Source organism: Pyrus communis, chromosome 4, assembly GCF_041283825.1.
Source record: "Pyrus communis isolate YQ-2024b chromosome 4, ASM4128382v1, whole genome shotgun sequence".
In the NCBI taxonomy this organism is placed as follows: Eukaryota; Viridiplantae; Streptophyta; class Magnoliopsida; order Rosales; family Rosaceae; genus Pyrus; species Pyrus communis.
In genome coordinates, this window is record NC_142568.1 from 22,424,869 (window position 1) to 22,450,742 (window position 25,874).

The window sequence follows — 25,874 nt, forward strand, 5'->3', positions numbered from 1 at the left end:
GACAGCAACACAGCCACCACCAGAGTCGGTATAACAACTTGAAACCATCTCTCTAATAAGAGTAAAGTCCACAATACAAGTAGATCTTACATCTAACAAAGAGACGTTTCGATGTATTCTACAAAATGTGGTCGCCCTAGCATTTTCTGGTACGGAAATCATACCATTTTATCGAACAGAGTAAGCTACACTACATAAACTACACTTACCAAGGCAATAACTAGCACAGAGTCTTGTATCAAAGACAGCAACCTTTAGCAGTACCATTTAACAGAAACAACTAAAAAGTTCAAGACTCCCTATTTTTGATCCGAAAGTTTAAATATTTGACACAAAGTTTTATTTTTCTGGTTGGTTTTTTTGTTAAGAAAAAAAATTTGAAGAAAAGAAACGCCCTGCATAGACAGGGATGCAAAAACTCCATTTAGCGGTAGGTACATGACGGACCTGCAAAAGCATAACGAGATGAAACTGGTGCATGCACAGGATCTGGGTTGGTCGCCTGGTAGGTTTCTCTCTGGTTATAACCTAATGAAGCAGCAGCAGCAGCAGCATCATGTCTCGAGTACAATGATAATCTCTCTACACGACGATCAGGCTCTCTCCTATACACAGGATCAGTCTCAATCAGGTAACTGTCTCTTGGTCCGTAGCTGGTTTCTTTCCTTTGCACAGGATCAGCCTCAATTAGGTAGTTTTCTCCCCTTCCACCAACGGAATAAGATCCTGACAGAACATCCTCTCTCCTATAGGGTGCCAGGTATGGGTCTGACAATGAAGAACCATAATAGGAACGATAATACGGCTCCCTTGCATATGCATCCACGGCAGTAGCAGATGTTGCAGGTGGCAACTCGAGTCTAGCACCAAGAGTATGAGTATCATTCAAGTAGAGATGATCGGAATGAACATTTTCTCGATGTGCGGGAACAGCATCTCTGTAAATGAAGTTTGTCTGTCTTAGAAGATGCTCTCCTTCATGCTCCCTATGGCGAGATTCTACAGCTGGAGTAATTGGATGAGAAGTCACATTTCTCCTGTCTCCCTGAAGACCATAAGCCCGATATTCCTTTTCAGTTAGGTACAAATCATGAGAAGTTTCCTCTCTCCTTGCAGGTACCACCTCTCGGTGTGCAACATGCTGGTCCCTTTCATGAGCTAACACCGGGTAACTCCTTGCATCAGCATGGGCATAAGGACCTCTAGTACGTGCATCCCTGTGTGAAAGCGGCCGTGATTCTCTCACCCCCTCATGAACTCCCCGATCCCGAGCTTTTGTTTCCAGCGGGGAACGGGGGGCTAGAACTGATGAATGCACTTGAGCTGGTCGGAAAAGTGCCGTGAGCCTCCTGACCTGAAATGAATATATTGGATACAACTCCGCAAAAATGTAATGAAACGACGGCACTTCAGTCCAGGAAAGGAAAAAAATAGCAATTAATAGGAGGAGAGCAGTTTATCTCACTTGTCGAACCGTAAGTTCAGTTTTGAACTTGTTTTTCCCATCATAGTTTTCCTTTATTGCCTTCTTGAAAACACTCTCAGGTAGGGGAAGACAATCTTTCTCCACATTGAACCGCACCTGAAATTTGCAAGTCATCAGCACAAAAATCTGGTTAACTATAAAAAAGCAAACAAGGAGGTGGATCTAAGAGAATGTGACCTGAGCAGGGAAGGCCCCACCAAAAGCTTTTGGCTCAAGTCTTAAGCCTCCACGAGAGGATGCTTTGTAAACCCCATATAAAAACTTAAGATCGAAATCATAGAGAAAAAGCTTCAACCCAGGTTTGATACCTAAAACGACATCTTTTTTACCCATTGTAACACCCATGATACGGTAGTGGAAACAGTCTGGCTTTGTCTTTCCACTGCACATGAAGATCAAACCACCAAGCTTTTCTCTCTTATAATCACGTTTTTCACTGTTCTTTTCACTCTTGACACTCTTGTCTGACTCGCGTCGTTTTTCTGTACTCTGTTTTTGTTGGCTCTTTTCAGATTCGTCAAATTTTTCTGGATTCTTCTGAGCCTGATGGCTCTTCTCCATAGCCTCTTCTTTCAAGATATTCTGTTGGTTCTGTTTACTTAAACTCAGCTTCTTGCCATCTTCTTCTCTTGTTTTGCTACTCTCGTTGTTACCCCTATTCCTTTTCCTTTTCCTCCCATTAGCTTGTGAAGTACCTGTACCTTTGCTAGTTTTCAAACTGTTTTGAACAAGAGTTTTCTTCACGATTTTAGCTTTTCCCTTCAATGATCTTGGGATCCTCTTTCCAGAACTGGATGCTCCAGCAGAAGAGGCAGTTTTCTTTTCAGATAAATCAGGCTTCTTAGACGCTTCCTCAGGAGAAGACATTTTCTTTTCAGCAGACTCAGGTCCACCGAACACTTTAGCAGAAGAAGAGATCTTTAGTTCAGATGAATCTGCGGTGTTGGAGGTTTCTGCAGGTGAGGGGACTTGTTCTGATGGCTCTGGATTATCCAACACTTCTGCAGGTAGACTGATCACTTCGGCAGAAGAGGGGATCTTCAGTTCAGATGACTCTGGTGTGTTGGATGTTTCTGCAGGAGAGTGGATTTGTTCAGATGACTCTGGATTATTCAACGCTTCGACAGAAGAGGGGATCTTCAGTTCAGATGACTTCAGTGGGTTGGATGTTTCTGCAGGAGAGAGGGTTTGATCAGATGACTCTGAATTATTCAATGCTTCTGCAGGACTCTCTATTTCCTTCCTGTTATCTGTTTCCACATAGTTATCATCTAGTTCCATAGTATATCCATATACTAAACAATCGGGTTTACAAAGCCAAACGAATCCTGCAAACAATTTGGTAATGAAGTGATTCTTTTGTTTTCTATTAAAAACAGAAGAACACAGGAACCACATATCCAGTCCAGAAGAGGAGTCAATCAAATGTGAGAAAGAAAAGGAAAGAAAAACAGAGTGAAAAGGAAAGAAAATGAATGTAAAAGCAACAGAAACAAAAATTAATGGAATGAGTGCAAAAGCACCTTCCATGTTTCATCTTGTTTTGGCTATATGTAAAAACTTAAGCAGCACTGAAATTATTTTTTTTGAAGGCAATAAAATAAATCCTTTGGGATGCTAAGTGGAACGGTATCATCGTCATTCCAAGAGAATTGTTCAAACTCAAAATCCTCTTTAACATTTCAGTGCATAATACAGAATAGGTTTCTAATGGCATGCCATTGTCTTATATCAGTCAGTTTCAATACTGAAAAATCACCAACCCTAGAAGCACGGATCTTAGAAGGAGAAAAGACGGATGGTCCTTTATGTTTAAAGTATGACAGGTGGTCTATGCACATAAGCTCTGCCTATAGAGATAAAAACCCTTCCTCTGTATGCACAACGAATAAAGAAAAACTAAAAACAACATTGAAGTTGTCAAACAAACAGATATACCTCTGTGTACACGTGTGTGTGTGTGTACCCCTATATATGTACATAAATATACATTGCAGTGGCCATTTGGTATATGCATGCATGATTAGTATGCGTGTATGACGTTGTGCATATGGTAAGAACAATAACTTCCACACCTTTAGGTGGATGTCACATCCCCCATTTTATTCAACAAAGAGCATACCTCTAGTGTGAAAACTACAATGTTGTCGTAATTTCACTAGAAACATGAGAAACACAAATCTCTTTCTCCACGAAACCCTTCCAATCCACCAGTTTCTCTTCCCTCTGCTTCGCTAAGCCATCAAATTACAGTTGTACAATTTTCTTTTCATTCCTCAAAGACTCAAACATTTGAAAATTATGAAGCTTGAGTACACCCCTAAAGACACATAATTATACTTCTTTTTCAATATGTAGGCTTATTCCCAGGCAACCATGAACAACACCACCATATCCTATGCAAGAGAAGCCCAATTACCCAAAGTGTCGAGAAATCTTAGTTGCACTTCGCACAAGCCATTTCAATTGAGATGTAAACGCCAATAAAGTTTGTATCACTACCACTGGACTATTCATATTTTCAAATTGACCTAAGCTCCACTGTACTATATGTATTTGCAAACAAAATCACATTATATTCGATGGCACAGGAAGTGGGAACAGTCAGACTAACTCAAGAAGCCGCTCTGCTACAACTATATCAAAGCCACTTAAACTAAATAGTGACAGATATAATAAAATAGAAGACTCTAGACAAACAACGGTTGAAAATTTAGTAGGTTCACTACCTTAATCTAATGAAAATTCTTTGTCACAATTGATCACATAAATAAATTTCTAGTAAAAATCATGACAATGGCTTGACTATTAAGTTCGTGACCATTTTACCATACTTGTTGGCTGAACAGAAACATGCTGCACGTGCAAAGTTTGTACATGCGAATAATATCACAGTTCATTCTAAGGAATCTGCTCCGTTAGCTGAGCTACTCAATTAAACGGAATTGAATGATTAATAAAAATCAAGACAACGGTTTGAGTATTTAAGTTTTTCCCATACAGGAGGCTCAGCATTATCATGCAAATGCCACGCATGCACTTTCGGTACATCTAGCAGCATCAGGACCAATAAATTTCATTTGCACACTTTCTTTTCCTGTTCTCTCCTAGTGCCGTTGTTACTGAGATTTATGCTATTTCCTTAAGGTGACACAAAATAGCCGTTGAAAATCTGAGGTACTCGATAGTCTACTACTTTGGAAAAAGAATCCAAAACAAAAGTGAGCGCGCGTTTGTTCGTTATTACCGGTAATAAAGTTACTCCCGCCATAACCACTCTAAGCACAAAATATAATCACATCTAAAGCCTTAGGTACCACAAAACCTCATGTTTCCATGGCAATGCCAAGACTTTCATTTGATCAAACCGCACTTGTGGTGATGATTCTGATGAATGAAGGATATGCCCCGAAAGAATGAAGCCCAGATGCATATTTTAACAACAACAACAACAAATAAAAAGAGAATCTTTACTGTCCCCTCAAGCGAAACCAATCATTTGTTCAAAACCCAGTTTTGATCATGCAAGTATATTGCAAAAAAGAAATCCAACAACCAATTGAATTAAATTTAAAATCGACCCGACTCGTGCAAAATTGCAAGCAATCAAGCTTTACTTCTGAACAAACAATTTAACACCCCCATCTATCTGTCTAATTGTCTGCCCGGAGAAGAAATAGAAGCATAAAATACAAAATCACACAATTTTCTAAAACTCAGATCTCATAAAATTTTAATTCAGCACAATTACAATACCAGGATCAAATTCAGCATATTTTTTCACAGTCCGAGCTTGCAAACACATGCATTCAAACTTAAATTCAAACAATGAAAATTCAATACGTTTTTCGTTTCCTTACCTTTCCCACCAACCAAACAGAAGCCAAGAGAATCTGAAAACCTAGAACCACAAGAAAATTTCTAATCAGCGAGAAACCGGTTCTGGTTTTAGAGAGACAGAGAGAGAGGTTTATATAGTTAGAGAGAGAGAGAGAGATAGAGAACGAGTGTGAGAAAGAGTGAGAGAGAGAGAGAGAGAGAGAGAGAGCGAGAGAGGATACCTTCAAGAGAAACCAGAGACTGAGGGAGAATCCGACGAACGTTCCACGGGAAGGAGAGAGTACCTGGAAAGAGAGAAAATTAAATTAAGGACGATTTGCTCTTTCTTTTTCCAGCCTAAAATTTGCAAATGACCAAACTGGCCTCCTTTTATAACTCTTTTATTTTTTTACTTTTGGCCTTCTTTTTTAAGGGCATCAAAAGTGCAAAAAAAAAAAAAAAAAAAAAAAAACCATAAATCAACATTAAACAAAAATAAAATTAAGCTACATAAAGAGAGGAGAAAAAAACTATATGGGTAGATGCTTATAGAAAAAATAAATAAATAAATAATGTGGTCTGAATGTTTAAGTCGACGTTAAAAAAGTTTTCAGATAATAAAATATGTTTGAAATATTTAATTATAGTTCATTCGTCTGTTGAAATGAGGTCGTGTTATGCGCGTAATGATCAAATGTTGCTTAAGATGGCATGCACGAGGCGCTTTAGTAACCTAGTTTTTTGTCCATATATCGACCCTTACTTATAACGACATTATTTTTGCGTAATGATAACACAAGTGATACGTCGAGATAGTGGTACAAAGTACATGTATGGTTATTGATATTAATCTGTTATCTTAGTGGTTATACATGTGTTATAACTTAAATAAATCTTTACATCGAAGTGACACTGAAAATTAAAAACCTAGCTAATTCCCATTTTGATTTTCCTTTTTTCTTATTCTCATATTTTGGAGTTCACTATGGAAATTTGAATTTTTTGTGTTATTTGCAAAATATAAGAAAGCCACATTGCATTCTATATACGTACCTTAAAATTTATCGGCATTTCCTTTGATGATTTCTTTCCTGATTTTTGGATATTATCCTATCCAACTCATATCCTGTTGTTTTTGTTTTCCAATCCATGTGGCAGCCATTCAGCACGGTTGTTATACTATCTGTTTTTACAACCTACGTGGGCATTCAGTAGGTTGTTGTAATGAAAGTTGTCAATTGATTTTGACCTGGTTTGGTACTGAGGTGATTATACAAAAAAACTGGTATCAAAAAAAGCTTGGTGCTGTTTTTGTGTTTGGTAAACATTCAGCTTCAACTTTTTTTCACAGTTTTGGATGAAAAAAAGCCAAAAACAAGAAGCTGCAAAACCCAGCTTTGAAAAACCGGTTTTTTTTCATATCTATTTTACATAAAAGTTTACCAAACACTATAATACTGTTTTTTTTTTTTTCAAAAGCACTTTTATAAAAAAGTTTAGGGTAAAGTACAAAAAACTACCTCAACTATTGATGTCATGACACTTTCATACCTCATCTTACGAATTTGTGCCAATGTTATACCTTCCGTTAGCATGCCGTTAATTTATCAGTTAAATGCTGACGTGGCTTAAACCAGGCCCCACTTCCTATTAAAAAAATAAAAAAATAAAAAATCATTTAATATTTTTAAATATTAAAATAAAAAAAAAGTTGAAACAAAAAAAAATCAAAACCTTCCCATCCACCCCCCTCCCCCCTTCTCTCTCTCCCCATCTTCTTCTTCCCTGCGTGATTCAACCAAAAAAATAAAAATTTGCCCCAACCCCCCGAAGAAGAAGAAGAAGAAGACCCCAACCCAGTTCATCCCTCTCCCAAAAAAAAAAACAAACCTAGGCTCCTAGCGACTTTGCTGATCAACCTTAGACAGTTTAGGTGCTTAAGACCATCTCCAAAAAAGATGCCAAATCTTAGGTGAAATGCTAACTACTCGCTTTTGACAGTAAATATTGCTCCAACGGAACAATCTTTTAGTTGACCTAGAATGGCAGCAAGACCTCTAGTGTCAATTTTGACGCTGCCTTCATTTCTATTTTATTTATTTTGTAATTGGTGAGGCACATAATTCACTACAAGATAAAGCTTTCAAAATTATTTTATTGTTTATTTTATTTTAAAGTGGGCCCTATATGTTAGTAAAATAATAACTAATATACTTGTTGGAATATAAAGAAATTTGACATCATGCTTCAAAATGCCACATCAGCCATCAATTAAGAATTTGACAAAAAAAACTGACATACCCATTGAAGATGCTTTAAAAGACGTAGAACGGGCGACGCCACATGAACCATAATGCCAATGTAGTGGTGACCTCATTCGACATAAGTTACTCTCCTATAGAAGGGGAAGGACACACATACAATGAGGTGTTGTTTCAGATTTATCACACTTTCCACACGTTCTTGACGAAACAATTGCCAATTCGTCATATAAATGGAGAGCAGAAAAAAGCTAATTTGCAGTAATTGGCAAAGATGCTTTATAGTCACAAATAAGAGTTTACATACAAACCTCCCAAATTCTCCAAAGAAAATCAAATTCAAAGAAAAATAAAACCTAATTCAGTCAAGATAAACTTTAACATCAATCCCATTATCAATGAGGGATTGAACAACTGCTCTAATCTTCCCTTCAAACTTGTCCCTGTCCCGGGGAGTATAAGCAGCAGTGTAGACATCGGCTTCTCTTGCCCTATCGGCTAAAATTTGGCCAACTGCCAAACAGGCAGGTATGTCACAACGCGACTTGAGTACAGCTTTAATGTCTTTGGAGTTGGTACCGGCAGTTGCAACCTGCTTGGTTGTGACCCTGTGGGTGATTGAGGCTGACACAAACCTCTTTGAGATGAACACATCCAGTGTAAATGGTTCAATGTAGGCTATGGTGCGCTGTTTAAATGATATATGCTTTGTTGGATTTTTGGACTTCTTCTCCTTCTGGTAAGTGTATGGCCGGCTATTGTCATCATCGAGGAAATCCTCTACCCCGAAAAAACTTCTCGGTGCACAATGAACCTGTAAATTGCACAATCAGATGGCAGTTGATATCACCAGAAAAATTCTACTGGAAAGAAATAAGATGGCTAGCAGATCTTCATGGCATCATCCAAGCACAAAAAAAAGTTCAAACCTTGTTCAAGCATAGATCTTTATTAACTTTCTTAGGTCTTTCTCAGAGAAAATCATTGGTTTGAAACTAACGCAAGGCTTTGTGACGTCAAATTCAAGAATATAACGCAAATGGGTGCTCGGAAATTGGGATTTCGAATGTACCTGTCCATTGTGAACATCACTCGTGGGCACATACAAGCAAGGCATGGCTCTGTTTCCTCCATACACAAAAACCCCTTTATTCCACACCTTCCCAAAGACTTGCTTCAACATTTTCCCTTTCCACTCACACACAAGACACCTTGATGTAGAGTGGTCCTACTCGTACCTAATCAGCTGAAAACAAAAATCAAACAACAGTAAAGAACGATACTTTGAACACCTCACTTCTCTGAAGCATTTCATCGAACAAGTGACAGGCAAAACAAAAAAGAAATAGAAACGGAAGCGATTCTGCTTCCAAATTCGTTCCCTTTTTGGGAAGCTAATGGAGCCCTAGAAACTGAGGTCCTTAGGTTCAAAGAAAAACGTAGCTAAATTACGATTCTACCCAATCACAGAGACAAAGACACTGCTGAAAGAGAAGTGGAAACAAAACCAATTACTGGAAATTGTGAAACAATTGATACAAGTATTATTGTTCATCAGAATCTTCAAGTTTTCAGAGACCCCATTTCACATGAGCATTTCATCGAACATGTAAGGTGCACTATGCGAAATACCCAATTTTTAACAAAAAAATGATACAGAGAGAGAGAGAGAGAGAGAGAGAGAGAGAGACCTGGATATGGGAGAGAGGAGCCGCCGTCGGCGTGTGGAAAGAAATGGCGTCGTACAGGGAGATTTTCAGCGGGAGAAAATCGTACAAACTATGTCCCGGCGGTGGAAAGACCCGAAGAAACGGAAGAAAAGAGGGCAGCGGCACACTTCTGGTTTCGTGCTTTTTGTTGGGTGACTTTAAACCTGATTTATGCTGATAATTATCTTTAAGTAGATCACAATGGGCAAGGTGGGCATTTGGTCTAGTGGTATGATTCTCGCTTTGGGTGCGAGAGGTCCCGAGTTCGATTCTCGGAATGCCCCTCTACTTACAACCATTTTTTGTTTTTCTATTTTTTTTAACAGTTTTTGGGACTGTTATGCCCTTTGTTTGAAACAATCCCACCTTCGCTGGTAAATTACTTAGCCATATGAACAACCTTGGTAGTCCAACCTAATCTCACAATTACGACAAGTTTACTTGCTTGAAGTGATAAAGTCATTTCGTATGCGTTTGTAAACACACGAGAAGTCGGAAAAAATACGTCTGTTTTAGTGAGTCAAAAGTTCGAGTAATTCCAATACTCATTACGTGTAAACAAGCATGCCGTTGGTTTAGAACTTTCTTGCCACTAAGACTCGAGAAATCTGAGAGGTAACGAAACTAAATGTGGCAGTAATGACATCGCCACAATGACGTCCCAATGATAGAACATGCATACGATGCAACACATGAAGCCGATCCACAATGCAAGAAAAGCAAAGAGAGAATAACCTTGAAGTTCATTCCATTCTTCACATGCAGCAACCCCGAAAGAGTTATCGATACATCAATGGCAAAGAAAGGATGCCACATTTTACCACATTGCTTAAATTTAACTAAAAACGATTGTAATAGTACCAGGAATTGATAACTGATCAACCTCCCAGCAGCTTGCAAGCTGGATGTCAATCTCCCCGGTATGAAGAAAAGCCGGAACTTGGTGAGAGAATCTACCTAACTCAGCCCTTGGTATGTCTATGATGCCATTCTTCGATCTGTGGATTCTGGGGGCCCTAAATAACGACTTGGATCCGTTAACGTGTGGCAGAACCGCAACCTTTGTGCTTTCCTCGTTATCTTCCAGGACTTGTACCATTTCACACTCACTCTTCCCTGAGTTCTTGTATAATGCCCAAACTTCGCCTTTCCTGGGGTATATTTCAAACATCGTCTTCCCAATAGGTTTGGCTTTCACACAATGAGAGAATGACGAGCGGGAGAAGACCACGGTTTGACCACTCTTGACTTTAAATGTCCCACAACAAACCGGTTCAGTCGTGTCTTCTGGTAAGCAAGGTTCGAGCAACGCTACATGGAGTTGAAATTTTGGCTTCAACACAATCTTCTTAACTTGTGCGTAAGTCCTAGGCATCCCATTCTTGTCACTATACAGTGCCCAGATTTGATCAAGCCGAAATTTGTCCTCGGACTTTTGCCCATCAAAGTCATAGAACTGAGATCGGGATAAAATATGGAGAGGAGATGAAGATGAAGGGGCGACGGGGATTTTCAAGGAACTGACAGAAGGATGATCCCTCACACTTGAATGTGCCTGACTAGAAGTAGAGTTGACTTTCATCGGAGTGAAGCTGGCATGGCTTGTATCGTTGGCGGAATCTGGGCACTTCACAGTTACATTTGGTCTCGGAATGTTCTTGCTTACATCCCTTGGTGATCTTCTAAGGCTGAAAGACTTACCATCGGAATCATTTTTCTGATGCTTCTTTGGTGTGTTGTTACTCTCATCAGTCTCCCGCGGAGTAGAACTTCCCCTAGGTTGAGTTTGGTTACCCTGGTTTGTGCCATTGTCTTCAGTAATACCTTGAGTTGCTTCTAGCCTAACAGAATTCGCAAACTTGCCATTTGACATTCGTGGAGATCTACGTGTTGAAGTCTCTCTTTCTGAATAGTTCTTCTCCTGTTTCTCAGCGGGGCATGCTTTCCCAGAACTCATTACAGGTTTGGTTTTGCTTTCGCTTATGTCACATGACGAACCATTAGCTTCAGTATTCATGGTTCTGTTGTCCGTCTTCGAAGCAATGAGGTCGTCAGAATTGGTGGGCAAAGCAGCAGGATCAAACTCAAAGGATCCTTCTGGAACACCCTCTCTCTCAGTACCTGTCATCTTGAAAGAGGGAATTCGATGAGAAAATCGATATAGCTCATTCGGTAGTACTTGAAACATGACAACCCCATGCTGCTCCCTTCGCTGAAATAGACTGACAAAACCTTTTACTTTGCCCAGATAAGCAACTCCAACACCATAATTTTCGACAAAATCCGACAATACTTCCACAAAATCAAACTTGTACGGTAAATGCTTTTCAGGCTCAGAACTCCACCCAATATCCCAATTCTGGTAGAGAGCCCAGGTTTCTCCCTTCTTAGGATATACGAAAAAAGAGCTTCTGCCACTGCCTTTTATGCAGTGCATCTGATGAGAAAACATAAGATGATCTGTAACTTCTTCAGTGGCACCAAGCGTGTACTTGCCACAAGCAACAGGCAACTCCTTGTTACACCAAGCAACCTCACGTTGGTCATCTGGACTGGGCTCCAACCAGGTGAATCTCAGCTTAAATCCAGGGGAGAATACTTTCTTGATACGAGCATAGAATCTGGGCAGTCCATCTAGTGGATCGTAAAGAGCCCATGTTTGATTAGCACTAAACACATTCTCTAACGTATCCACATCAAGCATGAACTTATTGAATTCAGGATCAGGAACCAGAACGCCTGCTGGTATGGATGTGGATGTGACATTTGAATTTGGTCCAGAACCATTATCAGCTTTGGACTTATCGTCATCTTTATCTGGCATAGCTGCTTCCTCCACCTTTTGCTCGAATTCAGCAGTTTTGCTTCTTTTGCTGGGCAAACATTCTTCTAGAGGGGCATTCACTTTTTGTTTTGCCTCTTTCTTATGTCCACCCACTGCAGCAGTAGTAGCACAACCTGGTTGACTATTATTTTTTGATACCCCAACATCCGCAGCTGCATTCTTCCTCTCCATTTCAGTATCACTGGAAAATTGACTATCCGTCGACCTTTTGGGCAGACTCACAAAATCATCATCATCTTTTAGATTTTCATTGTAAGAAAGATTCTGTTTGATCCTCGAAGATCTCCTATGGTGATGACCTTCATTGAGTTCAGAAGGTTTACAGCTTTCACTGGATTCCCTTCCTCTTTTTTTGTTCATATTTCCTGAAGTTTTTGAATCCTTGGATTTCACAGGAGACTTCACAGGACCAGACTGGGATATTTTAACATCAGTGGCAATTCCAGCCTTTGACGATGGATTTGAGGTTGCCTTTCCATAATGAAATCGTGTGGAGGATGGCTTTCCAGTACCACCATTACTTTGTGGGGCTGCATTTGAAGTACCCTGACTTGGAGGCTCTTTTCGATTTGGAAATTGATTCCCGACAGATTCTGGATGAGCACCCTGAGATTGAATACCCAAATCTTGAGCAACAAAGGCTCTTCTGCATTTTTGACAGCGCAGCAATCGATTTGCAAAATCTTTGAAGTATTGGTATTTTATCTTACAAAAAGGACAACATGTCCAGAATGTGTCTGGTGGGAACTGTGACTGAGGAGTATCATTTTGTTTCCTGACAAATAAGTTTCCATTTGACGGGTGAGCTGATGGTATTGAAGAACCAGTTTTCAATTGAGCTCTACACTTCATGTCGTACGTAGAGCGCTTTGCTTGGTCTGTTAGCACCCTGTTGGCTTCCCCAATCAACTTAAAAGCAGCCTCTGCACCAGCAAACTTATTCTTATCAGGATGAAGTAACAACGCCAGCTTCCTGTACTGTTTCTTGATGGTTACATCATCATCAGATTTCTGAATCTGAAGAATTCCATACCAGTCCATTTCAAATCCTATTTTGTTCTCCGATGAACAGTGAACTTCACAGACTGTAAGTAATTTCTCAATGTTCTCAATCCCAGGGAAGAGTCGTTGTGCCTTTTGTGCCATCTTCCTTGCTCCTGTAAAATCACTGTTTCGCATCTTTACTTCTGATAGTTGCATTGCTTTGAACGCCTCCTCTTTGTTGCACTCCATGGCTGATTTAGAATTAAAATCCACTTAAGTTCTTTCACATACAGGATATACACCAATACAAAGCAAATGAAATCCAACCCCGCCTGCCCACTCTCTAGTCATCCAAATCTTCACCCTGTACACAAGCAAAGCAACTTAAGTCAAGCATGACCCCCAGCTATGTATTTATCTAACTAACATGAAACAACAAGTTCACTTACCATTCAGTAAGTATTATCAAGATGATCAGGAGAAAATAGATCCTGTAAAGTACGAGAAACAACAATCTGGATTATCCTGAACAAAACGTTCAGGACAGTCCCATTCACATATAACTACCACCCAAACTGTGGAAGCCCAAGACAGAGATCTCAAACCTGCCGACCAAAATCCATTTTAAAGAATCAGAAACAATTAATATGTCAATCCATATTTATAGGGTCTTACTTTATATATTGAACAAAGTTTTATTTAAAAAACAATCAATTACAATCTTGGAGGACAAGGTATCAACTAAATATAACAGAGCAAACATAATAAAGCTCTTGCATACGCAAAACAAAAACCATCATCCTCGATGAGCTGTAAAAACAGCAAATACAGAATCAAGAAAAATGGAAGTTCCCCACAATTTCAAAGTAGCAAAAGCCTAAACTGAAGCCCAAAAGCTTACTTTTGTCCCATAAAACATCCATCCCTCCCTAATAAAATCTTCCGACCTCTTCTTATTCCTTTCCCACCACACACCCATACTACAGAAAATACCCGCAACTCTACCTTTTCCTTCTTCCTGTCGCCTTAGACAAAAAAATCCAAGAAAACCAATAGAAATAACCCTATCAAGTTACAAGTGCTGTAGCCTCTTCAAATCACAGAAAATGGTTGGAGCAAAGAAAATATCCCAAATTACTTCCATCTCCTTCTATCCACACCGAGGGTTGCCAAAAAACCATTTCGCAGCAACGATAACATGGAAAACTATTGCCGCCAACCACGGGAACATTATGAAATATGGACAATCTGTATGCATCATTGCATGTAGAAACATACATATGCAATGCGTGTGCTCTAAACGAAAATTCACATTCCTGCTATCCCTTTCAAAAGTATCAGCATCTGATGCATCCAATTAGTCCTTCAAATCACACCCTAAAACTCAAAAGTAAAACTGGAAAAAAAAAATACCCAACCATATTCCCCAAAAGACCACAGTTATTCAAAAATCATAGAAATTTCAGAATACTTTAAAAACTAAAAACAAAAGGACTTGAGCGCTTAACTTTCTAGCTCCCTCCATTAATTTTCTCATCTACCAAAGCATACCCTCACAAACAATCATATTTTCCCAATGCACAATATAATCAACCAAAATCCAAACATATTAGCATACACAAATTACAAAAAACCAAAAATGATATTTGCAAGCCAACCAAAAAGTACAAATCAAAGTAAATGCATGATCGGAGATCCAGAGGTGGAGACCAAACAGCCAAAATTAAGCTCAGCAAATAAGCATTCCAACAAAGCAAGGAGCTAGAGTAAAATTACCCAGGATCGGATGGCTAAATTGTAATTATGCAGAATTTCAAAAACCCTAGAAATCTCGCTGACCAGAATTAGCTCGGTGAGATATGGAGAGAGAGAGAGAGAGAGAGAGAGAGAGAGAGGGAGCTTACTGGTGATCGTAGATTGCTAGGGTTTCCACTTCTAGAGAGAGAGAGGAGAGAGAGAGAGCGGGAAGCGAAACTGAGCGAAATAGTTAGAGGCAGAGCGGAGAGAGAGGGTGTGGTGGCGAGATGGGGAAGAGGAGTCTGAGTTTCGTGTGAAATTCCAATTTCGGGTTTATTTATCCTGAAATATTTTGTTCGCGGGCCGCTAAAACCAAAGGCTGTTGGTTGGGGTTTTTTGGGAATTTCACTCTCTTCTGCGTCCAAACTGTCAATGACATTGGCTTCCATATTTAAATTTGAAATTTCAGGAAATGTCTAGACACAGTGGGCTTTGCCACTTTGTTGTGGTCTTGATCTCCAATAAGGACCGTTGGATTGGACGACTTTGCGGGGTTAGGGTTTTTACGCGTTGACTGCATTGGAATTATCCCGTTTCTGGTTAGACCGGTGTGATGTTAGCCAAAGATGTTCAATACGTTTGAGATATTTTCTTGAAAAATTGAAGAGTTGTTGAGAGGTCTGAAATTATCGATTTAATGAAAGAGATCTGTGTAGTGGATAGACATAATTTTAAAATTTAAACTTATTCAATGGTGATAAATATGGTATGAGCAAAAATGCACCCTTTAATGAATGACTTTGAAGCTATCGATAATCTCATTTCTAATTAAATGGTGTGACGTTAGCCAAAAGACGTTCAATATGTTAGAGATATTTTCTTGAAATTTTGAAAAGTTGTTGATAGTTCTGACATTATCGATTTAATGAATGACTTCGAAATTATCGATGTTCAATGCGTCTAAGATATTTTCTTGAACAACTAAAAACTGGTGAAAGTTCTGAAATTATCGATTTAATAAATAGCTTTTTTATTACTATTACAAATGGTACTCTACGCTAATCTACACCGGTCATCAGGGCCAACCCAGGCCCAGTGCGGGCAGGGCAACTGTCCGGGACCCAAAATAATTGGGGGCACCAAAATTATTAGGGCGGTATATTTGTATATATTTTCATAAGAATATAAATTTATAAAATTTGGTTCATTGACAAAGAAGTTTAACTAGAAATAGTGGTTTCCTTGTTTGAACTTGATAAGGAGGTTTTGAGTTCAAAACACCATGTGTGCTTATTTACTTTTCAATTTTTACAAATTTCTTTTCATAAGAGTATAAATATATAAAATTTGGCTAAATGATCAAGAAGTTTAATTAGAATCAATGATTTTTGTTGTTTAAAATTAACGATAGGTCCTAAGTTCGAAATGCTAAGTGCATGTTTATTCTTTTCAATTTTTACGAATTTTTGTTTGGTTGTTAATTTATTTTTAATTAATAGCTAGTAGCTATGTGGGTTGTTATTTTTAAACATTTGTTCCAATTCAAGTCTAATCTTCCACAAAGAGTAATGCGTTGATCAACTTTTTAGATCGAATTTGCAAATCATATAACGTGTCACCAAAAAATTTAATTTAGTACCAATTTATTACTTATACATATCAATTAAAGACTCAAAAATATCATTATTTTTTTAGTCCCATATTGACAAGGTTAGTAAATAAGAAAAAAACACCTCACAATTTATACAAAAACACTTTAAAAGTTCAGATGGAAAACAAAACTCATATCTATCTACTTGTAAACCTAGAGTTTTTTAGTTTCTCTTCTCACGATACAAAATAAATTATTTTTTCCTTGTTTCTAAATTATTAAGTTTGAAGTGATTTTCTAAGTATAATTTTATCGATGTCTTACGTGTGAAGACAAATAATTTTCTTATATAAAGTGAGGGCACATTTTTTGACGTCATCCCGGGTCTCAAAAATCTCTAGACCGGCCCTGCCGATCATAATGTGTTAAAAAGGAAGGCCCTGAGCATAAGGATAGTCCACCATTTGCATAGGTTATCTTTAAATAATGACTAAGTAATAAACAGTTGCGAACATATAATTTGTACAATAAAAATACGTTAATAACAAGTGGATGGACAATGTGATGAACCCGGCATGGTGGAATGACATACTTTTTGAATTATAATTGCATCCACCCATGGTGCACCTGTTTAGCACCCACTTGTAATCGACAAATATTTACCCTACAATTATCCAAATCAGAACTATTTGTTTTCTTGGTCATCATTTATATATCATTTTATATAATAAAAGATTAAATTGAAGATTAATATAGTCATCCATCTAAAAAGAACAAATCGAGGATTTATTACGAGAATGTTAATCATTACTAAAACCATTGATTTCTTCTATATATGTATAAATATATGAATAATTAAATGCTCTCCAATTTAAGAGATCTTTTCTTAAGATAATCTTTGCATGATTTTTTTTTATGAGAATGAACCATATATATTATGAAAGTTGTACCGTTAAATGAGTATTATCCATATTATAAAGGTTTGAGAGTATAAATTAGAGTAAAATAGTTCTTCAACTTTAACCTAATTGAAATAATAATCCATCAACAAAAAGTCTATGACTATTGGTCTCTTAACTTATAAAAATGTGCAATTATGGTCATTTTCATCAACTCTGTTAGAACTTCCGTCAAAATGAGTCACGTGTCTCGCACGTGAGACTGAATCAGGGGAAAATATATGGAAAACCAAATGTGAAAAGTTGTAGCTATGGTTCCTCAATTTTAATCCAATTGGAGAAATGATCCATCAACTTTAAACCAATTGGATAAATAGTTCATTTTTTAACCCAGTTGTAGCAACAGTCATGCCAATATGACTCAATATTTTGATGGAATTCTAACAGAGTTGACGAAAATGACCATAGTTACACAGTTTGATGAGTTAAGTGATCAATGATCATGAATTTTTAGTCAAGGGATCATTAATCCAATTAGGTTAAAGTTGAGTGACCATTACTACAATTTTATCTAGAATTAAAAAGTGAATATCCATATTATAGTGGTATTCAGTAATAAATGATATGTCTTAGATTCGATTCTCGTCAAAGACGTCAACCAAATTGTTATGGCTGAGACATTGTGTAGCTTAACCTAACCCCCGTTGCCTCTTACATTGCACACCTCCCTGTTTGGAGTGATTTTCAAAATAAGCCATGAGGTTTCAATTTTCTCCTATTGGCTGTTGGCACCTAAGATTTTGAAATTGTATCGATTCACGCATTTTGTCTAATGAATTATTTATGACCTAAGGTAAGTACAAAACATTTCGAAATTCATGTTCACCAGAATCACAAGACACTCCATATGTGAAATTGAAAATTTTATTGGTAAAACATGGTAAGTTAATAGCTACAACAACAACAACAAAACTGTATCTCACCATACGAAGTCGGCTGTATGAATGATGAAACGCCACTGCGCTAGGTTTTGTGCTAAATCTTCCCGTTAACCACAATTGGAAAAGCACAGGATTGGCCGGAACGGGAGATTTGAGGCACATTCCTCATGCATTTCTTGCCAACACATCCCTGATCAGTTGCTTTGGTGCTGCATTAGTGAACAACGAAAGGAAGGGAACATGAGATAACGGTTGAAAAGGCGGTTAATATGCAGAAAGATTTTACAGAGAAATTTACAATTGTTAAGTCTTTCGTGTTGAACTTACCAGGTGAACCAGAAAACTTTTCAACCTGTACAAATGCTTGATTGAGGAACATTTCCGTCCCGGAAACAACGGCTGCACCAGACTCTTGTGCTTCTTGTAAGAGTCTTGTCCATTTAGGTGTAAGAATGGCATCAAACACCAAAGAATAGTTCTTCAAAGCGTTCTGTCAAAAGAAAGAGCGAAGATATACGTCAAACGATGAAGAGATATGCGCGACTGTCCTAATCATAATAGAAAGAAATATGTTGCTACTTAGTTGCAACGCGAAGGTTCAAGAAAACATAATCTTTGTATCGAATTGATCACTTTATGTGTAATGCGGACAAACCTTGGATAAGGGTGTTTGATCAATTCTCGGCTTCATTCCAACCGATGTGGTGTTTGCAAGAACCATTCCCTCCTCTGGATGGAAATTTTCCAATTCAGCAAGAGTGATAGCTTCTCCTCCAACTTTGTTTGCAAGTGCCTTGGCTTTGTCTAGCAGTTGGAAGAAGAAAAAACTATGAATTCTCGAAGAAATAGGACCATCAATCAAGCTGACTAACGCAGTTGCCACTTCAAATTACATGGAAAAAGAGATGGAGAGAACGGATTTAAGTAAAACGATAGTTCCTCTCCATTTCGCATCAAATCAATATTTACGTTCTATTTCATCAAAGCGTAAGGCAGTTTTTCGGTTTTCACATGATTCGTAGTTAACCTTACAACATTTTATGAAGTTCATTATCTTTTCCTTTCCCAGCATTTTAAGCTTGTATTTGGTAAAGGATTAAGACCGAGAAACTTGGCAATCGGAGTAGAAGGACATGACTGAAGTTTCTCACCATATGTGCGATTGGCAACTACCACTCTTGCTCCTTTCTGTTTTCCACCATGTGCAAGTGCCTTTCCAGCACCACCAGCTCCCATGACGACAAATAGTTTACCAGCTAACTGGGAACCAGATCCATTACTTGAACCATTTAATGCTGCGCAGAAAATAATAGCGGTTTGTTATCCACCCTATCAAAATAGCTCGATCCAGGAACTGATTTTATAACAGTTTGTCCATGAATATTGAAAAGCTTGTGAAATGCAAAGAAACCTTGAAGTCCTTCCTCAATGGCTGCAATTGCTCCAAGATAATCCACATTGTAGCCCTTTAATTTCCCATCAGCCGGGTTCCTGATCATGCAACTAATAGCTCCTATTTCCTGTAAAAAACAGCTAGAAGGCTCAACGATCTTTTCTAGAGAAATTTAATGTCAAAATATTGACACTGTCGGGATGGGATGCTATGACAATATGCGCGAAAGAAATAATGTACCTTGGCATTTGGATCGATTTCATCACAGCATTTAATCCCAGCGTCGTTGTGAGGAATTCTATAACTGCGTTTCATATATATGAAAGTCACTCCATTTTCTGAAAGAACTCACTGGGGAATTCCTAAGTGAACTTACTAAAAACAGTACAAGCTATGCTGAAGTTTCTGAGATCAGAATTTACCTGTATCCAACAAAGTCGGGGGAGTTATAAGTGTCAATAAAATTCGCAACGTTATCAACCAACAAAGGCAAATAAATTCCATTGAAATTGATAGATCTGAATGCTGCATTGTAAAGATGAGGGATTTTGCTGTGACTGATAGGATTTCCTATCACACCAAGTACTTTGGTATCGGCCCCTATAAGTCTGAAGTTGTATAAGTCCAATAGATCTCTTACGGTGGGCTGGCCAGGAGCCGATACTACTCCCGCCTCTATTGTACCAAAAGTGAGGAATGCACCATATTTTGCACTAAGTACGCGTGAGATCAAACCCTTCTCTCCCATAACAAGCCCTATCATTGGGACCTGCAGTTTGAGTTGAAATGTCATTTATACGCTGCAGAAGATGTCGATAATGAGATGACTCAAAATCAGATGAACGGGTTTGAGTCACTTACTTGAGAATGCGCTAATACTTGAAATACACGTGCAGAGTCGGTGATGTCTAAGCCAGTTGTTGCGATCTTCACTATGTCAGCTCCCGTAGCTTGTATCCTTGCAACAAGATCACCAATTTCCTCGGCGGATGGAGTTTTCTCATAGTTGTGTGAAGAAACAATGATTTTGACCTTTTCTGGCTTCCTCCCTTGAATGGAATTGTAGAACTCGTCGGCTACCTTCAAAAGAAAAAACCTCGAAAGACTTAATGACTAGATTAGCAGTTGCCAACTTAGGTTCCGACGGACTCATTGCAAGAAAAACAAATTCCAACTTGTATACTTTTATGTTCGTCTCTGCTTTAAGCTAACAAGTTTTCTGTCATTAGAGGTTGCATAACTATTCAAAGATACCTGAAATTAGTACCTTAAGTTCGACATCAATAAAATCCGCTCCCAAATCCATGGCTATACGCAGTGCATCTTGTCGCTGCTTGTCGTCACCCTTGTATTGACCGCCTTCCCATGCTGGCCTACAAGGTAAATGAAGCATAAGAAATACTGCTAGACTGCACTTAACAGAGACACTACCACGCCGAAATGAATTCAACAAAATACGCAAAACATATATGCAGCAGCAAGGCCAGTTTGAACATGAAGCAACTAAAAGAACATACACAAAGAAATCAAACTACTCGTATCCTTTAGTCTAACGCGATTACTCAGCATCCAAAAACTCGTAACTTTAGACTCGGCAGACATTATTCAATCCGACGCTCTTAAATTCTTGAACTCCAGAACTGTAACTAGTATATACTGTGAATAGATTGCATTAAACTAAGTGATATATCAATCGGTTCAACGATTACCTGTAAGTGACAAGGGTAGGCAAAGGACTTTGTTTGATCAATACACTGAGGTCGTATCTTGGACTGAAGTTCTTCAAAAAATCAACCCGAAGTTCAACGAGGTCAGCGCCAACTTCCTTTGCCTTCCCCATTTGGACCAGCATCTGATCAACTGAATCCGCCACTACCGGCGCACATATCAGTGTGGAATTTCTTCGAGTTCCATCCATGATATGAAGATCCGAAGCTGCCAACTGAAAGTTCACCAAATGAAACAAACAAAAATAAGTACACAGGTTATACAATTCGCAACATGAACCTGCGAAACTACACCACATTTTCACACATATGGAGCAGAAAGGAATTGACTTCTTCGGTTAGCAATGGAGGCAAATGAAAACCCATAAAAACCAAAAAGCCCAAATTTTCTGGGTCGTTTTTATTTTCCCTCCATTTGCTCAGTAACCAAACAAGTAGCATTCAAATCCAAAATTTACCAGTTTGGCACCCAGAGAACCAAGACTCAAACAAGTAGCATTCAAATCCAAAATTTGCTATAATAATCCTCACTGCCCTCTTAACTACAGAACAGAACAGAAGAGAGAGAGAGAGAGAGAGAGAACAGAGTAGAGAGAGAATTTTGGGTGCAGAAATAACAAGTTACATTACCGGGAGGGTGCCGCGAGTCATTTCCCTTCAATTGCGTAAGGTTTGGAACTTCAAAGGTGGCTAGCAATGCCAGCAAAATCAACTCCTATTGGTCTACAAAGAGAGAGAGAGAGAGAGAGAGAGAGGAGAAAACAGAGTAGAGAGAGAATTTGGGTGCAGAAAGAACAAGTTAGATTACAGAGAGGGTGCCGATAGTCATTGTCCTTCAATTACGTATGGTTTGGAACTTCAAATGTGGCGGCGACCAATGCCAGCAAAACCAACTCCTATTTGTCTAGAGAGAGAAAGAGAGAGGAGAGAGAGGGAGGGAGGGAGGGAGACAGTGAGGTTGGTGCTTGGTGGATGTGGTAGGTGGAATATATAGAAACAGGCCAGAAGAAGCCGTAACCCTCTTCCCTTCTTCTCTGATTTTTTTTCCGATCCTGCTAAAGGAAAAGGAAAAAAAAACAATAAAACATAAAGGATTTTCAGCCAGTAAATCCTAGTAAATATATCTGCCATTAGCTTTTGCATTTTTAACTTTGTATGGACGAATTTTTTTACCGAAACTAACTAACTTTTGAAATTTTGGAATCGGTTACTTCCTTGGCAGAGGAGCAGGGCAGCTGGAGCGGAGGCAGTAGGTAGATGAAGCAGGTTGAAATTATCATATTGCCCTTCTTGTTGGCCCACTTGGGAACGAACCAAATTGGATTGCAACTCTGACCGTAAAATTGATATAATTCAAACCGTTCATTCTTTTTATTAGGTTCGAATATTATTTTTCAAAATTTTTCTTAAATGTGAAATTCGATTAGTCACTCACGAAATCCGACAAAAGGATTAACCAAAAAGATATTGGAAAGTACGAAGGGTCAGTTAATTTCCCACTTGTCCCACCTACCTGTGTTTTGTCTTTTCCCCCAATTGCAATTGGCAAGTCCTGGCGTATATAGTGAAGGTTTGGTGTGTGCCCGGCCAAACCTAGATCCACAATTTCGAGGGTTTTTATTTATTTATTTTTTCCTTTTCATATTTGTACTTTTCGAAGGTGGGAATTTTTTCTGGTAACGTAGTGGTTAGAGAGAGATTGATTATTTCACCACCGGTTAAAGTATATTCACAATTTCAAGCTGAAAGGACTTATGCGTGATATCTAATTGTCAATTGATACCGGTATGAATTTATTTTATAATTTACAGATTGCAAACCTTTGAGGACTACTGGTAGGGAAACTCAAACTTCGATAAGGTGGCACATAGGACGAAATTGTGAATTGAGGCAACCACCACATTGTCTGTTTTGTATAGATGTTTTATGTAATTTTATTTTGTTTATTTACTAATGGTTTACATGTGATCAGATAAGAGTCCATGCTTTTCATTTGATGAAGAAATTTTTCAGTGTATTTTGAACACGAGATGATACGCTATATGCAGTGACGAAGCCACATGAAGGCGAGGAGTGGCAGCCGTCACTCCCCTAACCAGAAAACCCGATTGATTCAACCCCTCCGGACTGAAGGGGAGAGCTTTGAGGAGGAGATGAGGTGGGGCGGACGAAAAGAAGACGAGAGTGGGGTTGTAGGATGGCAGAGGTTGGAGGAGGTGAGGGTTGGTCAGCCATGTCTAGTGGGGTTTATGGGAGGAAGAAGAATGTTGTTTGGTTATCAGGTTATGGGAGCAAGTAGGATGTTTGGTTATCAAAATAGCAGGAGCTTGGAGCAATCAAATGGACAGTTGTAGCATTTTTATTGAACTATATAATGGTCAGTAAAAATGGTTTACTGACCTATCAGCAGGCAAGTATTATCCGTTTGGTTATCAGGATAGCAAGAATTTGGATGTGAGTTTTAAAGATGGGTGTTGGACAATTATTGGGCCACCTATGTTAATAAAAATTAGGTACCAACACCTTACCCCAATATTATCCTGCTAATTGTTTGTTTACTTTTTTTCTCTCCTAAAATATTGTGTTGACCATCACTTTTCTTCCGGTCTTTATCTTTCTCCCCCACTTGTTTGTTTACGCATTTCCCCCTCTCCTTTTTCTCTTCTGACCCCACCTTTTTTGGTGGTTTATTAACCCATTTCTCTCTTTTTATTCTTGTATCTATTTTTATTTTCTCTTTTAAGACTCCCACCGTATTTATCTTAAACTCTCATATTATTTATAAATATTGTATTACTTTTTAAAAACAATGTAAATATTGTTTAATGCTTATTTTATGATAATTTAAATCGCTCCAGGCTCCTACCTAGATCTCACATAGGCACTTAGCTGCTAGGTCTTAGTTCACTGTTTGACTGGCACCTAACATTTTTTAGGATGTAATCCTAACCAATTTAAACTTATTACATTGGCTTTGATATTATTGCTTACAACTACTTTGGTGGAAAGACTATTTTCTAGTATGAATATTGACTCAAAACTTTGCACTCTCTAATGTGAAAGCAACCGCTTCGATTGAACCTTACACTCTTTTGAATTTCTCCTCTCCTCTCGGCAAATCCTGGCTTCGCCACTGGCTATATGTTATTTATGATACACTTGGGAAAAGGTTTTTATTTTTTATTTTTTTATTTTTTCAATGTCATTCCAATTTTATAATTACATACGATATTCCGCCCTTAGTTTCGAGTAGAGTTGGCCCACCACCACCTTATGAGTCTTGAGTGATTTGGATGACAAGTAATTGTCTTTGTAGATAATAGTGGTTTGGAATTTAGATGGTCTTTGTTTGAAGCAAGAATGCAACTTGCTTTGATGATTTGATCCCAAAACGGTAATATGTTCGTATATTAAGTAGTTAAAAGTATTCATTTGTGTTTTAGATCGTATGTGTCAAACATAAATTCAAAAATTTTACACAAGTTTGTAGTTACGTGCCGTCACAAAATGCATTTGCTATTGCGGGACGATGGCAAATATGGCATTAAAATAGAAAGCGACGGTACACAGCAGCCAATGCTCTTGACGGCCATAATTTTTTTGAATTTGTCCTTGGATTCATTCGGACCCATCCTTATAAAGCACCAAAGGTGTACTAATCAACGGGCCCTCGAAAACCTACTTTCTGTTGTGACAAAATAAACCAAGCCTAACCGATGGGGTCGCCTTTTTACATATTTCATTAAGTTGATGGAGACGGGCCAAATGCCGTCGCAAAAAGGAATTTGGGATATATATAAAAAAATAAAATAATAATAATAACGATTATGTTGTAAAACTGACGTTTGTGCAGTGGAATAAATAAATAAGATACAAATTACGAGGTTCCTCTACAGTCAGTGTGACTAGAGTACGTCCTCGAAGCAGCAGTGATACATTCATTATAATCTAGAATAATAAGATTACAAAGATAAATATTTCTATTATCTCCTCTCTTCTTCCTCTCTTCTTTCTTCCTCTACCAGTCGTATGTCTATCTGGGTATATTTGCTCTCCTTCTTCTCATTCATTTTATAGACAAAGCTTTAGACAAAGTTGTGGTGGGATGAACATTGAATTGGTAGTGGGATAGATGGGCATCCACAATGAAAAAAAAAAGATGGATCTTGATGTATGATAATTTTTTTTCATTTTTTCTTTCTTTTTTTTTTTTTTTTCAAAAAATGATTTTCGCATTCCTATTTTCATTTCTACATTCTTTGATTCGTTTCTAGCAGTTGGATCTTTATAAATAAAATGAGAAAATCAAAGAAAGGAAACAAAGGGGGGAAGTGGAACGAAAACAAAAAGAGGAGTGCAGGAGGAAAAACGGAGTGCGAATAGCATTCCCAATTCGAATGTCGTATTTAAATGCAGACAAGGCGTGGTTGATTTTTTATATAAAAGATGACAATTGACAAAGTGACCCTGCTCCAGCTAAGA

General features: G+C 38.2%; 4 protein-coding genes and 1 non-coding gene across 10 annotated transcripts; 1 reads left to right on the top strand and 4 right to left on the bottom strand.

The window, feature by feature from the left end:
* Positions 1-233: 233 nt before the first annotated feature.
* LOC137722179 (uncharacterized) lies at positions 234-5,681 on the bottom strand. 2 transcript variants are annotated; one of them, XM_088693045.1, is made up of 5 exons: positions 5,548-5,681; positions 5,347-5,387; positions 1,664-2,814; positions 1,466-1,582; positions 234-1,354 (listed from the first exon to the last, which is right to left on the bottom strand). In XM_088693045.1, the coding sequence occupies exons 3-5, from the start codon at positions 2,765-2,767 to the stop codon at positions 425-427; spliced, it is 2,151 nt and encodes a 716-aa protein (XP_088549171.1). In that variant the 5' UTR covers positions 2,768-2,814; positions 5,347-5,387; positions 5,548-5,681; the 3' UTR covers positions 234-424. The 2 variants fall into 2 exon arrangements, with proteins under 2 accessions (XP_088549171.1, XP_088549172.1); XM_088693046.1 differs by having other exon boundaries at positions 1,664-2,658; positions 5,548-5,669.
* A 2,140-nt stretch (positions 5,682-7,821) lies between these two features.
* Positions 7,822-9,427, bottom strand: LOC137723516 (Ribosomal L18p/L5e family protein). The gene is made up of 3 exons (XM_068462716.2): positions 9,258-9,427; positions 8,639-8,812; positions 7,822-8,380 (listed from the first exon to the last, which is right to left on the bottom strand). The coding sequence occupies exons 2-3, from the start codon at positions 8,747-8,749 to the stop codon at positions 7,928-7,930; spliced, it is 564 nt and encodes a 187-aa protein (XP_068318817.1). The 5' UTR covers positions 8,750-8,812; positions 9,258-9,427; the 3' UTR covers positions 7,822-7,927.
* A 60-nt stretch (positions 9,428-9,487) lies between these two features.
* TRNAP-UGG (transfer RNA proline (anticodon UGG)) lies at positions 9,488-9,559 on the top strand. The gene has a single exon. It is a non-coding gene; the product is annotated as a tRNA-Pro (tRNA).
* Positions 9,560-9,999: 440 nt separating this feature from the next.
* Positions 10,000-15,264, bottom strand: LOC137722561 (uncharacterized). 3 transcript variants are annotated; one of them, XM_068461592.2, is made up of 3 exons: positions 15,009-15,264; positions 13,554-13,709; positions 10,000-13,468 (listed from the first exon to the last, which is right to left on the bottom strand). In XM_068461592.2, exon 3 carries the CDS (start codon positions 13,351-13,353, stop codon positions 10,111-10,113), a length of 3,243 nt encoding a protein of 1,080 aa, XP_068317693.2. In that variant the 5' UTR covers positions 13,354-13,468; positions 13,554-13,709; positions 15,009-15,264; the 3' UTR covers positions 10,000-10,110. The 3 variants fall into 3 exon arrangements, with proteins under 3 accessions (XP_068317693.2, XP_088549174.1, XP_068317694.2); XM_088693048.1 differs by having other exon boundaries at positions 14,881-15,099; XM_068461593.2 differs by lacking the exon at positions 13,554-13,709 and having other exon boundaries at positions 15,009-15,142.
* Positions 15,265-18,239: 2,975 nt separating this feature from the next.
* LOC137722542 (bifunctional 3-dehydroquinate dehydratase/shikimate dehydrogenase, chloroplastic) lies at positions 18,240-22,620 on the bottom strand. Of its 3 annotated transcripts, XM_088693049.1 has the most exons (12): positions 22,566-22,620; positions 22,023-22,444; positions 21,375-21,607; positions 20,933-21,038; positions 20,527-20,745; positions 20,088-20,434; positions 19,906-19,969; positions 19,684-19,792; positions 19,424-19,567; positions 18,928-19,076; positions 18,600-18,762; positions 18,240-18,481 (listed from the first exon to the last, which is right to left on the bottom strand). In XM_088693049.1, the coding sequence occupies exons 2-12, from the start codon at positions 22,041-22,043 to the stop codon at positions 18,438-18,440; spliced, it is 1,599 nt and encodes a 532-aa protein (XP_088549175.1). In that variant the 5' UTR covers positions 22,044-22,444; positions 22,566-22,620; the 3' UTR covers positions 18,240-18,437. The 3 variants fall into 3 exon arrangements, with proteins under 3 accessions (XP_088549175.1, XP_068317671.2, XP_068317672.2); XM_068461570.2 differs by lacking the exon at positions 22,566-22,620 and having other exon boundaries at positions 22,023-22,518; XM_068461571.2 differs by lacking the exon at positions 22,566-22,620 and having other exon boundaries at positions 21,851-22,355.
* Between the last annotated feature and the right edge of the window lie 3,254 nt (positions 22,621-25,874).

Bases quoted from the DNA above. Each gene is read 5' to 3' on its own strand.
- LOC137722542 (XM_088693049.1), bottom strand. From the start codon at position 22,043: ATGACTCGCGGCACCCTCCCG. The intron at 19,568-19,683 runs GTTTCTTTGCAT...TTTTCTGCGCAG, and splicing joins CATTGAGGAAGGACTTCAAG to CATTAAATGGTTCAAGTAAT. The intron at 18,482-18,599 runs GTAAGTTCAACA...TCACTAATGCAG, and splicing joins AAAGTTTTCTGGTTCACCTG to CACCAAAGCAACTGATCAGG.
- LOC137722179 (XM_088693045.1), bottom strand. From the start codon at position 2,767: ATGGAACTAGATGATAACTATGTGGAAACAGATAACAGGAAGGAAATA. The intron at 1,583-1,663 runs GTCACATTCTCT...TGCAAATTTCAG, and splicing joins GTGGGGCCTTCCCTGCTCAG to GTGCGGTTCAATGTGGAGAA. The intron at 1,355-1,465 runs GTGAGATAAACT...TATTCATTTCAG, and splicing joins CTGAACTTACGGTTCGACAA to GTCAGGAGGCTCACGGCACT.
- LOC137723516 (XM_068462716.2), bottom strand. From the start codon at position 8,749: ATGTTGAAGCAAGTCTTTGGGAAGGTGTGGAATAAAGGGGTTTTTGTG. The intron at 8,381-8,638 runs GTACATTCGAAA...TGCAATTTACAG, and splicing joins GTGATGTTCACAATGGACAG to GTTCATTGTGCACCGAGAAG.
- LOC137722561 (XM_068461592.2), bottom strand. From the start codon at position 13,353: ATGGAGTGCAACAAAGAGGAGGCGTTCAAAGCAATGCAACTATCAGAA.